Below are 15,918 nucleotides of genomic sequence, written 5' to 3' on the forward strand. Positions count from 1 at the left end.
GCCTGTAATCCCAGCTACTTGGGAGGCTGAGGCAGGAGAATCACTTGAACTTGGGAGGCAGAGGTTGCAATGAGCCGAGATGGTGCAACTGCACTCCAGCCTGGGCAACAGAGTGAGGCTCTGCCTCAAAACAAACAAAAAATTAATTAATTAGTTAGTTAAAATAAAAATACAAAAATTAGCCAAGTGTGATGGTGGGTGCCTGTAATCCCGGCTACTTGGGAGGCTGAGGCAGGACAACCGCTTGAACCCGGGAGGCGGAGGTTGCAGGGTCGCAGTGAACAGAGATCGTGCCACTGCGCTCCAGCCTGGGCTACAGAGGGAGACTCTATCTCAAAAAAAAAAAAAGAAAAAAAAAAGAAGAAGAAGAAGAAAATTGAAAATTTTCTTGAAACAAATGATAATGGAAACACAGCATACCAAAACGTATGGGATACAGAGTGAAGTTTATCACTATGAGTGCCTACATCAAAAAAGAGGAAAAACTCCGAACAACCTAATGATGCATCTTAAACAACTAGAAAAGCAAAAGCAAACCAAACCCAAAGTTAGTTGAAGAAAAGAAATAATAAAGATCAGAATAGAAATAAACGAAATTAAAATGAAAAAATATATATATAAAAGATCAGTGAAGGCCAGCAGTGGTGACTCATGCCTATAATCCCAGCAGTTTGGGAGGCTGAGGTGGGTGGATCACTTGAGGCCAGGAGTTCGAGAGCAGCCTGGCCATCACAGCAAAACCCTGTCTCTACTAAAAATACATAAATTAGCCTGGCATGCCTGCAGTCATAGCTACTCAGGAGGCTGAAGCACAAGAATTGCTTGCGCCTGGGAGGTGGAGGTTGCAGTGAGCTGAGATTATGCCACTGCACTCCAACCTGGGCAATGGAGTGAGACTCTGCCTCAAAAAAAGAAAGAAAGAAAAATCTAGAAAAAAGGCCAGTAGGCAGGCAGATCGCTTGAGCTCAGGAGCTCAGGAGACCAGCCTGGGAAACATGATGAAACCCTGTCTCTACCAAAAATACAAAAATTAGTCAGGAATGGTGGCGCATGCCTATATTCCCTCAGGAAACTGAGGCGGGAGGATCGCTTGAACCTAGGAGGATAGCGCCACTGCACTACAGCCTGGCAATAGAGTGAGACCTTGTCTAAATAAATAAATAAATACTTAAAAAAGACTGAGGGGTTTGGGGGGCAAAAAGTTCAAAATGAATAACTAGCGTGGTATGAAAGAAAGAAAAAGCAAATTCAGTCTTAGCTATATTATTATCTAAAGAGAAAAATGATCAGTCCTAAATCTAAAGAGAAAGATTACAGGCGTGCATCACTTAAGGACAGGGATACATTCCAGAAATGTGTAATTTGGTGATTTTTGTCATTGTCCCAACATCATAGAGCAGTGGTCCCCAACCTTCTTGGCACCAGGGACCAGTTTTGTAGAAGACAATTTTTCCACGGATGGTGGGGGGATGGTTTCGGGATGAAACTGTTCTACCTCAGATCATCAGGCATTAGTTAGATTTTCATAAGGAGCATGCAACCTAGATCCCTCGTGTGGGCAGTTCAGGCTCCTGTGAGAATCTAATGCCACTGGCCACTGATCTGACAGGAGGCGGAGCTCAGGCGGTAATGCTTGCTGGCCCGGGGCTCACCTCCTGCTGTGCAGCCAGGTTCCTAACAGGCCAGAGACAGGTAATGGTCCGTGGCCCAGGGGTTGAGGACCCCGTCATAGAGTGTACTTACACAAGATGGTATAGCCTACTACACATCTAGGCTATATGGTATAGCCTATTGCTTCTAGGCTACAAACCTATAACTCATGTTACTGTACTGAATACTGCAGGCAACTGTAACACAATGATAAGTATTTGTGTATCTAAACATATCTAAACCTAGAAAAGGTAAGTAAAAATATGATATAAAAGATTAAAAATGACTGGGTACGATGGCTCACAGCTGTAATCCTAGCACTTCGGGACACCGAGGAAGGAGGATCGCTTGAGCCCAGGAGTTCGAAACCAACCTGGGCAACATAGGGAGATCCCGTCTCCACAGAAAAATTAAAAATTATCTGGGCATGGTGGTGCATGCCTGTGATTCCCGGCTACTCAAGATGTTGAGGTGGGAGGATTACTTGGGCCCAGGAGGTAGAAGCTGTGGTGAGCCATGATCACACCACTGCACACCAGCCTGGGTGAGAGAGTGAGACCCTACCTCAAATAACATAATAATAAATTTTTATAAGATAAAAAAAGGTACACCTGTATAGGGCACTTACCATGAGTGGAGCTTGCAGACCTGGAAGTTGCTCTGGGTGAGTCAGTGAGTGAGTGGTGAATATATGTGAAGGCCTAGGACATTACTGTACACTACTGTAGACTTTATAAACTCTGCACACTTAGGCTACACTCAGTTTATAAAAGAATATGTTTCTTTCTCCAATAATAGATTTACCTTAGCTTACTGTAACTTTTTTACTTTATAAGCTTTGTTTGTTTGTTTGAGATGGGGTCTCACTCTGTCACTGGGGCTGCAATGCAGTGGTGCGATCTCGGCTCACTGCAACCTCTGCCTCCCAGGCTCAAGCAATCCTCTCACCTCAACCTATGGAGTAGCTGGGACCACAGAGTAGCTGGAACCACAGGCACGTGCCACCACGCCATGATAATTTTTTGTATTTTTGGTAGAGACAGGGTTTCACCATGATACCCAGGCCAGTCTCGAACTCCTGAGCTCAAGTGATCTGCCCGCCTCAACCTCCCAAAGTACAAACTTTTTAATTATTTTTAACTTTTTAACGCTTTTGTAGTAACACTTAGCTTAAAGCACAAACATTATACAGCTGTACAAAAATATTTTCTTTCTTTATATCCCTATTCTATAAGCTTTTTTCTGTTAACATTATTAATTTTACTTTTTAAACTTTTTGTTAAAAACTAAGACACAAACACATACATTATTAGCCTAGGCCTATACAGGCTCAGGATCATCACTATCACTGTCTTCCACCTCCACGTTTTGTCCCACTGGAAGTTCTTCAGGGGCAATAAAATGCATGGACCTGTCACCTACTGCGATAATAGTGCCTTCTGGAATACCTCCTGAAGGAACTGCCTGAGGCCATTTTACAGTTAAATTTATTTTTTATAAATAGAAGGAGTACACTCTAAGATGATGATAAAAAAATAGTATAAGATAGCATAGTATGGTATAGTGAATACATAAACCAGTAGCATAGTCATTTATTATCACCATCAAGTATTATGTACTGTACATAAATGTACGTGCTATAGTTTTAAACAACTGGCAGCACAGTAGATTTGTTTACACCAGCATCACCACAAACACATGAATAAAGCATTGCTCTACAACTTTATAACAGCTCTGACATCACTAGGGGATAGGAACTTTTCAGCTCCATTAAAATCTTCTGGGACCACTGTTGTATATGCTGTCCTTTATTGACTGAAATGTCATTATGCAGCACATGACTGTATTTTATGCTGATCATATCAAACATAGAGAATTGTGTTCTATTCTGGGTACCACACTTTAAGAAATAACACGAAAAGGATAGAGCATGTTTAAAGGATAGCACACAAAATGATAAGGGGACTAGAAACCAGGTAATATCAGGAATGTTTGAACAAACTGAGAATGCTCAATCTGAAGACACTTTCCGGGGTACAAGATAAGTTATCTTCAAATAGTTGAAGATGACATGCAGAAAAGGAGTTACATTTATTTAGCCCCAGTGGGTGTAATTATCTAGACAAATTTCTATTCCTTCCTGGTCTTGAATTTTTTTTTTAAGACAGGATCTCACTCTGTCACCCAGGCTGGAGCAATCAAGGCTCACTGCAGCCTCCACCTCCTAGGCTCAAGCGATCCTCCCACCTCTGGCTCCTGAGACTACTACAGGCATGCAACACCACATCCAGCTTTTTTTTTTTTTTTTTTTTGGTGAAGACAGGGTCTCTGTTGCCCAGGCTGGTCTCAAACTCATGGGCTCAAGTATTCCTCCCGCCTCAGCCTCCCAAAGTGCTGCGATTACAGGCGTGAGCCACCAGGCCTGGCCTTGGTCTTGAAAATTTATTGAGATTGGTGATACAAAAAAGACTGGTGTTATGTCAATTCTCCCTAAGAAGGAATGAACTATAGCCATTGCTAAAAGCCATTGGATAGGCTTTTATGCTCCATTTTTATAAAACTTGACTAAAAAGTTTATGTGTGCATAAGAGAAAACTCAAACAGCCAGTAAATCTATGAAAGTACACCAACTTCACTAGTTATCAGGAAAATATAAGTCAAAACAACACCCATGTAAGATGATAACATTTGGGAAAATGAAACTGCCTGAAGAGTATATGGGAACTCTCTGCACTATCTCTGCAACTTTTCTGTAAATCTAAAATTATTCCAAAATAAAATGGTAAATAAAAATGACAACAGTCTTCAAAATTGTAAAATTTTAAAAGTCTGACAATATCAAATATTAGTAAGGATATGGGGAAAAGGGAGTTTGAATTAAGACCATTTTGGACAGCAATTTGGCAATATCTATAAAGTTAAAGATGCTCATAGCTTTTGACTCAGCAGTTACACTCCCAAATGTAAACTCTAGAACTGCACTGTCCAATATGGTAGCCACTAGCCACATGTGACTATTGAGCACTTGAAATGTGGCTGATCCAAAATGAGATGTGCTTTAAGTATAAAATACACGCCAGACTTCAAAGACTTTGTACCAAAAACTGTAGAATGTAAAATAACTTATTAATAATTTGTATATTGATTATGTTATAATTTTTGATACACTGAGTTAAAAAAATTAGATCATTAAAATTATTTTCATCTGTTTAAACATTTTTAATATGACTACTAGAAAATATAAAATTTTATGTTTTTGCACCATGTCAGTTGGACGGCACTGCCCTAGAGCCTCACCTACCAGTAGCTCAAGAAATAAATCAAGGCCGGGTGCAGTGGCTCAAGGCCAGGAGCGGTGGCTCTCACCTGTAATCCTAGCACTTTGGGAGGCCGAGGCGGGCAGATTGCCTGAGCTCAGGAGTTCCAGACCAGCCTGGGCAACACAGCGAAACCCCATCTCTACTAAACTACAAAAAATTAGCCAGGCGTGGCGGCATGCACCTGTAGCCCCAGCTACGCGGGAGGCTGAGTCGGAAGAATTGCTTGAACCTGGGAGGCGTGGAAGTTGCAGTGAGCCGAGATCGTGCCACTACACTCCAGCCTGGACGACAGAGTGAGACTCTGTCTCAAAAGAAAAAAAAAATCAATCAGTGTATTGAGGTAGTGAGTCATACCCAGCATTTCTTTTCAGTCAGACCTTTTGCTGAATACCCAGCATTTTTTTAATGAGAAAAATAGAATAGAAAATATCATAGTGTACTGCATGTAATAAGGATAAAATTTTGTTTTATTAAACTTTTGACACAGTATGTATGTACTGGGATGTAATCAAAACATTTTCTTGCCATGAGTGGTAGTCAAAGATGTTTTTGAAAGTTTCTGTTAAACTCTCAGAAACACAGTGTTCGTTGTAGCATTGTTGTTTTTAACAGCAAATATTTGAAACCATTTTTATGTCCAACAAAGGAGACTGAATGAATAAATTGTGGTACATTTACGTTCAATGAAATACTACTCATCAGCAGTGGAAATAAATGAACTAAAAGTATTCATATGGGTAAATATTAAAAACACAGCCTGGCACAGTGACTCACGCCTGTAATCCTAAGACTTTGGGAGGCTGAGGCAGGCAGATCACCTGAGGTCAGGAGTTTGAGACCAGCCTGGCCAACATGGTGAAACCCCGTTTCTACTAAAAATACAAAAAATTAGCCGGGCATGGTGGCACGTGCCTGTAATCCCAGCTACTCGAGAGGCTGAGGCAGGAGAATCGCTTGAACCTGGAAGGCAGAGGTTGCAGTGAGCCGAGGTCACACCATTGCACTCCAGCTTGGGCAACAAGAGCAAAACTCTGTCTCAAAAAAAAAAAAAAAAAAAATATATATATATATATATATATCACAATGCTGAGCAAAAAAAGGAAAAAAGAAGACAAGCTGCAGGAAAAAGAAATATAAAATAACTATTTATATAAAATTTAAAAAGAAAAATGGTACATGTAATCTTTTAGTTCTTTGAAATATCTGAAGCATATGGCAAGCTTAAGATTTGACAAAACTCAGTGGTAGGTACACAGATGTTCATTATATTATTTTCTATACTTTTCTGTGTGATTCAAATATTTATGTAAATACAAAGTCTCAAATATTATCAACTTAAGAGTCATAATCCCTATTCCATCTTTATACCTTTAAGATATTTTATCCTAATTTAAAACTTAAAGTAGATAGTAGCAGGCTTTATTGTTATTGTTTTAAAATAACAAATATTGGCCTGGCATGGTGGCTCACACCTGTAATCCCAGCACTTTGGGAGGCCGAGGCAGGTGTATCAACTGAGGTCAGGAGTTCGAGACCAGCTTGACCAACATGGTGAAACCCTGTCTCTACTAAATGCAAAAAATTAGCCAGGCATGGTGGCGCGGGCCTGTAGTCCCAGCTACTTGGGAGGCTGAGGCAGAAGAATCGCTTGAACTCAGGAGGCAGAAGTTGCAGTGAGCCAAGATGGCACCACTGCACTCCAGCCTGGGCAACAAGAGCAAAACTGTCTCAACAAACAAACAAACAAACAAAACAAGCAAACAAAAAAAAGTATGAACAAAATGTTGACCTAAACTTTTTAAAATCATAGATTTGTAGCCACATTTCTTACCACATATTTCATTATTATATGAATGTGAAGGTACCACAGGTCTCATTATTCCCCAAAAACAAAGATAGTACCACAAACTCTCCTATATCTAGCACAGTTGAGGAATCTGGTGTTCTGGTCAGTCAAATTGCTTTTGTTTATTGAGAGTTCCCATAAATAGCAAACATGGATTACCAATTTTCAAAAGAATTAAGACACAATAAAATGTACTTAAATCTAAAACTACACAGGATATAATTTATTTTTCATGGATGATTATGGAAAGGAACTCCAAGACTTGCAGTAATTTTTTAAACTTATTTTTATTGCAATAGATTTATCTTCCAGATTAAACGTTTTATTTTGCATGCCATAAAAATCCTGAAAAAAAAACAAGTTATGAATTGTGAATTCTGTCTCCCTACACTAGTTCATAAAAAGGTTCCCAATGTGTTAAAAATAGACATTGTTTCTGGTACATAAATGAGAAAACCTGGAGCTATGGACACTGCAGAAAGACAAAACTCAGAAACAAAATATTTAGATTTTTTTTTTTTTTTGAGACGGAGTCTCACTCTGTCGCCCAGGCTGGAGCGCAGTGGCGCAGTCTCTGCTCACTGCAAACTCCGCCTCCCAGGTTCAAGCGATTCTCTTGCCTCAGCCTCCTGAGTAGCTGGGATTACCACGCCCAACTAATTTTTGTATGTTTAGTAGAGACGGGGTTTCACCATGTTGGTCAGGCTGGTCTCGAGCCCCTGACCTCGTGATCCGCCCGCCTCAGCCTCCCAAAGTGCTGGGATTACAGGCGTGAGCCACCGCGCCCAGCAATATTTAGATCTTAAAGCAGCAGTTTGACACTATTTTGTACTACCACGTAGAGCTACGTACCTTTAAAGTCCATGGAAAAAAAATCATCATTGTCCATTTTTAAATCTCTGGCTCAAGCCTGTGAAATAATAACATATTTTAATACTCTGTTTTATCCTCTAGTTTCTCAACAAATTTCTTTCCAGTGAAATATTTCCCATTACTTGTTATCCAAAGGGAGAAAAAAAGGCTGAGTAAAGTTAAAAGCCCATGAAAGGGCTTTTGTGAGGGGCAGGGCCAGGCTGCCAAGTTACATAAAAGGGACCTTTTCTTACCATAAGTCTGCCTGGCAACAGGGGAAATGGAGCTGAGTGGTACCCTGTTATTGGTCTGGCTGGGTCTCGCTGCTTCTTCCTAATTGGCTCAAAATCCGCTTCCGCTACCAACCGCACTCCTAATTGGCTCAAAATCCGCTTCCGCTACCAACCGCACATTCAAAGCATCCAATCACTCACGGTCCTTTTTCCCGCTCTGTGAGAACGCTAGCACCTTCTGTATCCTGCCCCCAACGGTCATAAACAGTCCTGCTTCAACGTAATTTAGGTCCTTCAGCATCTAAACAACAATAACTACTATCTCCGGTTTTCAGTGGCCCACCACCACTCCCCATACTCCTCCATCCTCATCAAAAAACATTACATTGCCCCCAACGGTCATCAACAGTCCCGCTTCAACGTAATTTAGGTCCTTTAGCATCTAAACTACAGTAACTACTATCTCTGGTTTTCAGTGGCCCACTACCGCTCCCCATACTCCTCAATCCTCGTCCAAAAACATTACATTTGCCCATCTTCGTTCGCCTTGAGAGCGACGAGCAGTTCTGTAGTACAAAGTCACTGCCTTAGGGCCGCTCTAAAAAGTTTTGGCCTAATGGCTATAATATATTCTTGCTAGTTATAAACTACGCAACTAACTTGTGCTTGAAGCCTATTCTACCCCTTCCTGCCCACTAAACCACTCACCTCAGCCGCAGCCACCAATGCCGCCCTGCTCTCTCCACAACCTCCGTCCACAGCGCACGAGGACGTTCAGAAAACTCCGCCCCCTAGCGACGCTAGCGGTGTCACGCTAGGCCACTAAAGCCACTCCCACTTGGCCTTTACGCTGTGTTACGGAGCCTAAGCCTTGCGACCCAGTCTAGACCTTAGATCCTGGGGATGCAGTTCAGAGAGTCAGTCACTTGGTGAGTTCAGGGTGAGAATAACTGAGAGTAAGCAAATATGATGTAATTCTGAAAGCATAAGACAATGAATTGGGGGAAAAGGGCAGATGGCCAGGATTACCAAAAGGAGAGCAGGACTTCACACACACACAAAAAAGAACAGAAAAAGAAATAAAGCAAGTAGACATTGTTGATCACTGGTTATGCAAGAGTGGCAAAGGTCAGAAATAGCAGAAATATTAGAAGCTGAGGAGACTAGTCGAGGCCAGCCTGATCAACAAGCCAGACTGCACCTGAACCAAAAAAAAAAAAAAAAAAATCCAGGTGTGGTGGCACACGCCTGTAGTTCCAGCTACTTGGGAGGCTGAGGTGGAAGGATAATTTGAGCCTGAGAGTTTAGGTCCAATAAGCCATGATCCTGCCACTGCACTCCAGCCTGGGAGACAGCGAGATCATGTCTCTTAAAAATAAAAAATAAGTCGGGGGCAGTGGCTCACGCCTGTAATCCCAACACTTTGGGAGGCCAAGGCAGGCGGATCACCTGAGATCGGGTGCTCCAGACCAGCCTGACAAACATGGAGAAACCCCGTCTCTACTAAAAACACAAAATTAGCTGGGCGTGGTGGTGCATGCCTATAATCCCAGCTACTTGGGAGGTTGAGGCAGGAGGGAGAATCGCTTGAACCCGGGAGGCAGAGGTTGTGGTGAGCCGAGACATTGCACTCCAGCCTGGGCAACAAGAGAAAAACTCCGTCTCAAAAAATAAATAAATAAATAAATAAATAGGCCGAGCACGGTGGCTCACGCCTGTAATCCCAGCACTTTCGGAGGCCGAGGCGGGTAGATCACCTGAGGTCGGGAGTTGGAGACCGGCCTGACCGACATGGCAAAACCCCGTCTCTACTAAAAAAAAAAAATACAAAATTGGCTGGATGTGCTGGCGCATGCCTGTAACCAGCTACTTGGGAGGCTGAGGCAGGAGAATCGCTTGAACCCGGGAGGCAGAGGTTGCGGTGAGCCGAGATCGCGCCATTGCACTCCAGCCTGGGCAACAAGAGGGAAACTCCGTCTCAAAAAATAAATAAATAAACAGGCCCAGCGCGGTGGCTCACGCCTGTAATCCCAGCACTTTGGGAGGCCGACGCAGGCGGATCACCTGAGGTCGGGAGTTGGAGACCGGCCTGACCAACATGAAGAAACTCCGTCTCTACTAAAAAATTACAAAATTAGCCAGGCGTGGTGACACATGTCTGTAACCAGCTACTCCGGAGGCTGAGGCAGGAGAATCTCTTGAACCTGGGAGGCGGAGGTTGTGGTGAGCCAAGATGGCACCATTGCACTTCAGCCTGGGCAACAAGAGCGAAACTCCGTCTCAAAAAAAATGAAAATAAAATAAATAAAAATAAAAAATAAAAATAAAAAAAGCCTTTTAGTTCCAAGACGTTTCTGTTGCCCTGCCTTTGTCCAATCATTAGGAAACTAGGAGACTCCCCTGCAGTCTCACAGCAAGCTCGCATGTCCCACCCATCTCCAAACCAAATGGCTTGAGGGGTGGAATATGTAAGTAAAAATTTGATTCCAGCTAAATCTAAGCATGATGCTAATCTCCACTCAGAGATAACAGTGTGAAAACATGATGCCTCCAGATTTGTAGACAAACACAGAATCAAAACATTAATAAGCCTCCCACTTCTTCCTATATACCCCTGTTTTAAGCCTTGTGCACCTCAGGCCAGATATGGAGCTGGCTAACAGGATAAAGAAGAGAGATTGTGGCTCCAGTTTCTGGGAACATTAACAGAGTTCCTTCCTGATCCTGAAAGTCTCAGAATCAGTCATTAGATCTCGTGGACAAGATGAGGTTACTAAAAGTAATTTATTTTCCCTCTTCAAAATTGTATCTAGATTGCATAGTACAATGAAGAAAAATGGGAAAACAGAAAGTACTGCTATTAATTCCTCTTCTTTTGCATCCTGCAGTTTGGTATGTCTTTATTTCATAACCCTCGATTGCCATATTAGGGAAAGAATTCTGGTGAAAAGGAGCAGTGGAGTATGCCACAGTTGACTGACTCTCCATGCACCATATACTGTGTGGCCTTGAGCCAGCTTTAAGAATCTTAGCATCTAAATTGGGCATGGTGATTCACACCTGTAATCCCAACACTTTGGGAAGCTGAGGCAGAAGGAATCCTTGAGCCCGGGAGTTCAAGACCAGCCTGGGCAACATAGTGAGACCTTGTCTCCATACAAAAAAAGATAATAATAATAATTAAAATTTAAAAAGAGGCTTAGTGCAGTGGCTCACACCTGTAATCCCAGCACTTTGGGAGGCCAGGGTGGGAGGATCACTTCAGCCCAGGAGTTTGAGACCAGCCTGGGCAAAACAATGAGACCGCATCTCTAATTTTATTTATTTATTTATTTTTTGAGATGGAGTCTCGCTCTGTCACCCAGGCTGGAGTGCAATGGTGCGATCTCAGCTCACTGCAACCTCTGCCTCCTGGGTTCAAGAGATTATCCTGCCTCAGCCTCCTAAGTAGCTGGGATTACAGGCACCCGCCACAAAGCCCAGACAATTATGGTATTTTTAGTAGAGATGGGGTTTCACCATGTTAGTCAGGCTGGTTTCGAACTCCTGACCTCAGGTGATCCATCCGCCTCAGCCTCCCAAAGTGCTGGGATTACAGGTGTGAGCCACCGTGCCCAGCCTCTATTTAAAAAAATACGTATATATTAAAACAATCTTAGCACCTCAATTTCCTCATATGTACAATGGGAATAAAAGTAATTCTAGGCTTCTGGTTCAATAGAATAATGCACATAAAGCATCTAGAACAATGGGTGGCTGGCATATAGTAGTAGTCACTTAACAAATGTTAGTTCCCATTATCATTTCCCATTTCCTGGTTGACAAACTTCCTACTTCCATTATCCCACCTAAACCCCTGGTTCCACCATAGCTTCTTTGTTCATGGATGAACAGATGAACAAGTAAGGTGATAATTAGAACTCAGCTCTCAAGACTACAAGCAGCCCTTTCACATGCATCTTAGAGTTCTTAATGATTAATAACGTCTGCGGTAGAATGGATATTATACTATTCAGGATTATATAAGGCATATAGGAATCACATGATTCTATTGATGAATACCAGTTGTAAATATGACTCCAAAGTTAGGGCTACTGAGCTGACACCAGTGCACTGAAAGGGCCAGTGAATAAAGGAAAATGTACGGAAAGGGTGAAAACCCTGATAATACATGGATATCTTCAAATTTTTTTTTGTTTGTTTTTATCCAGATGGCCTTCCTAGATGTTACAAGTAAATGAAAATTAAAAGAAACAGAAGAAAAAAGTAAAAGAGAGAGAAAAGGAGAGCAGATAAAAGAAGCAGGTACATATTGAGGTGGATAAGCAAGAGTGAGCAGTAAAATGCCATTAAGTGGCACTCAACATGCTGTGGATTATCTTCCTTTACCCTCCTAACATAAGCTATAAGTTTTCTGTCCTACCCTTTAACAAAATGTTACAGAAATGGTGAAATACATGGTACATAAGATGGTTGAACAGCTTGGACTCTAATGAGAGCCTATTAAAACTCTCATCAATAGAGTGGATTAAAAGACAGTTAGCAACCAAGAACACAAATTAGTTAATAAAGTAGCATTATGCCCTGTTACAAGAAGAGAAAGACTTCCAGAATAAACATGCAATTACAGTCAGGAAAATTCTAAAAACAAAATCATTAATGGAGGGAGGAAGAGGAGCTTGTTCTTCCAGATATTAAAACTATTGCAAATAAAATTGTGTGGTAATAGTGCAGACAGATAAATGAACAGAATAGAGTCCAGAAACAGACCCAAATATACATAGAAATTATTGAAATCAGTGGGGCAAAGAATTATTCAAGAAAAAGTATTGAAATGACTTTAGAGCCATTTGTTAAAAAAAAAAAACTAGATCCTTACCTCTCATTTCATATACCAAAATAAATTCTACATTAATCAAAAATTAAATCCAATCATAAAATTTCTATTTAAAATAGGTGTGAATATCTTATAGCTTTATTAATATACTAAGACGTAGTAGTTTTTTTTTAATTTTACCTAGTTGGCAAGATCTAAATATGATCTGGAAACCCAAATCAAAAAGGGAAAACAGTAAGTTTTACTGCATAAAAAATAACTCTTCTGAGTGGCACTATAAGCAAGGTTGAAAGACAAACCACAGACTAAAAAAAGATTTTTTCAACATATGTAACAGATAAAGACTTAACATCTCTAACATAAAAAGAGCTCTTCAAATTAAAAAGAAAAAGACAAATACTCTAGTAAATAAAAGCTCATAGGACATGATCAGACAAATTACACAGGAAGAGTACAACCAACAAACACATAAAAAGATACTCGGTTGGGCAAGAAGGCGCACACCTGTAATCCCAGCACTTTGGCAGGCCGAGGTGGGAGGATTGCTTGAGTCCAGGAGCTTGAGACCAGCCTGGGGAATGTTGTGAGACTTCGTCTCTACGCAAAATTAGCCAGGCCTGGTGATGCACACTTGTAGTCCCAGCTACTCTGGAGTTTGAGGTGAGAGGATTGCTTGAGCCCAGGAGGTGGAGGTTGCAGTGAGCAGAGAACACACAATTGCACTCCAGCCTGGGCGACAGAGTGACCCCGGCTCAAATATTAATTAATTAATTAATTAAAAATTTTAAAAAAATAAAATAAAAAAGATACTCAACCTCACTAGTAATCGTAGAAATTCAAATTAAAGCAAGGTAAATTTTTCATCTATCTGATTGGCAAAAGTTAAAAAGATTAAGAAAACCTTAAATTTGTCAAAATATACAAAACAAGCACTCTTGGGCACTGTAAGTAGGAATACAAATTAAATTAATGCAACTTTCTGGAAGAAAGGCAGTTTGGCAATATATATTAAAATCTTAAATGTGTGTACCCTGTCACCCAACAATTACCCTTTTAGGATTTTTCCAAAAGAAGAAATTGGAAAAATTTGCAAAGACAGATTAACGGAAACATTCACTGAAGCATTGTAAACCACATAACTGTTCACCAGCAGACTACTGGTGAAGTTATACAACTACGTTAGTTGTATATGGAACATATATTATGGTTTGGAATACATATACAACCTTTAAAAACTGTTGTGATGGGCCGGGCACAGTGGCTCATGCCTGTAATCCCAGCACTTTGGGAGGCCGAGGCAGGTGAATCACCTGGGGTCAGGAGCTCCAGACCAGCCTGGCCAACATGGTGAAACCCTGTCTCTACTAAAAATAAAAAAATTAGCTGGGCATGGTGGTGGGTCCCTGTATTCCCAGCTACGAGGGAGGCTAAGGCAGGAGAATCGCTTGAACCTGAGAGGTGGAGGTTGCAGGGAGCCAAGATCATGACATGCACTCCAGCCTGGGCGACAAAGAGAGACTCCATCTCAAAAAAAAAAAAAAGAAAGAAAGAGAAAGAAAAAGTAAAACTGTTGTGATGGTTCAAATCTGGGTGCCCCCTCAAAAAAAAAAAAAAAAAAAAAAAAAAGAATGGTTGCAGAAACAACCAGGCTTAATGCCTCACATCTATAACCCCAGCACTTTGGGAGACCGAGATAAGAGGGCCACTTGAGACCAGTCAACACTTTTTAACTCAGTGTTGACTAGCCTGGACAACAATTTATAACAATTTCATAGTTATAAAACTAGGGACATGTCTACATTCTACTGTTGAGATTTTAGAAGAAAAATGTTTTCAGAAAAGGTACGTATTTATGTAAAATCGAATGCATATTTAAACAAAAATGTCTGGAAGAGTATTTACCAAAATGTCAACAATGTTTATCTCTGAGTGGTGAGATTTGGGAGAATTTTACTTTATTTATATTTTTCAGTTTTTTGTTTTGTTTTGTTTTGCAAAGTCTTGCTCTGTTGCCCAGGTTGGAGTGCAATGGCACAATCTCGGCTCACTGCAACCTCCGCCTCCCAGGTTCAAGCGATTTTCCTGCCTCAGCTCCCCGAGTAGCTGGGACTACCGGCGCACGCCACCATGCCCAACTAACTTTTTTTTTTTTCTTTTTTTTTTTTTTTGAGACGGAGTCTCGCTCTGTCGCCCAGGCTGGAGTGCAGTGGCGCGATCTCGGCTCACTGCAAGCTCCGCCTCCCGGGTTCACGCCATTCTCCTGCCTCAGCCTCCCAAGTAGCTGGGACTACAGGCGCCCGCTACACGCCCGGCTAATTTTTTGTATTTTTAGTAGAGACGGGGTTTCACCGTGTTAGCCAGGATGGTCTCGATCTCCTGACCTCGTGATCCGCCCGCCTCGGCCTCCCAAAGTGCTGGGATTACAGGCGTGAGCCACCGCGCCCGGCCAGCTAACTTTTTTAAAATTATTTTTAGTAGAGACGGGGTTTCACCATGTTGGCCAGGATGGTCTCAATCTCTTGACCTTGTGATCTGCCTGTCTCAGCCTCCCAAAGTGCTGGGATTACAGGCCTGAGCCACTGCGCCCAGCTGATTTTTGTTTTGTTTTGTTTTGTTTTGTTTTGTTTTGTTTTTGAGACAGGGTCTCACTCTGTTGCCCAGGCTGGAGTGCAGTGGCACAATCTCAGCTCACTGCAACCTCCACCTCTCTGGTTCAAGTGATTCTCCTGCCTCAGCCTCCCAAGTAGCTAGGACTACAGGCATGCACCACCACACCCAGCTCATTTTTGTATTTTTGGTAGAGATGGAGTTTCACCATGTTGGCCAGGCTGGTCTTGAACTCTTGACCTCAGGGGATCCACCTGCCTTGGCCTCCCAAAGTGCTGGGATTACAGACATGAGCTACAGCACCCAGCCCCATTTTTCAGTGTTTTTAAATTTTCTACAATAAACACATATTTTTATCATTAGGGAGAAAAAGAGACACTATTTTCATTTTTTAAAACCCACAGGAAAATGAAGGAGTTCTTATCTGATGGGCATGCATTTTCTCAATAAAGTATGAGGCAAAGTCAACAGCAGAGAGTAGGAGGGAGAGATCTGAAGAATGTGAATAAGGTAAGTGAGTGGTTTTAGAGAGTTGGAGAATTAAGAGTAAAGGGGGATTTTTAGCTATGTTGA

At 41.6% G+C, this 15,918-nt stretch overlaps 1 protein-coding gene across 2 annotated transcripts in view; it reads right to left on the reverse strand.

Annotated features, from left to right (window-relative positions):
• Positions 1 to 8,691, reverse strand: part of TEX11 (testis expressed 11) — a 381,570-nt gene extending 372,879 nt beyond the window's left edge. For both annotated transcript variants that reach the window (XM_016944288.4, XM_054676447.2), the window contains exons 1-2: positions 8,610 to 8,691; positions 7,669 to 7,726 (exon numbers count right to left, since the gene is read on the reverse strand). In XM_016944288.4, coding sequence (XP_016799777.2) covers positions 7,669 to 7,705 — 37 coding nt within the window. In that variant the 5' untranslated portion in view covers positions 7,706 to 7,726; positions 8,610 to 8,691. The remainder of the gene's footprint in view (positions 1 to 7,668; positions 7,727 to 8,609) is intronic.
• Positions 8,692 to 15,918: the final 7,227 nt, after the last annotated feature.

Source organism: Pan troglodytes, chromosome X (assembly GCF_028858775.2).
Source record: "Pan troglodytes isolate AG18354 chromosome X, NHGRI_mPanTro3-v2.0_pri, whole genome shotgun sequence".
Lineage (NCBI taxonomy): Eukaryota > Metazoa > Chordata > Mammalia > Primates > Hominidae > Pan > Pan troglodytes.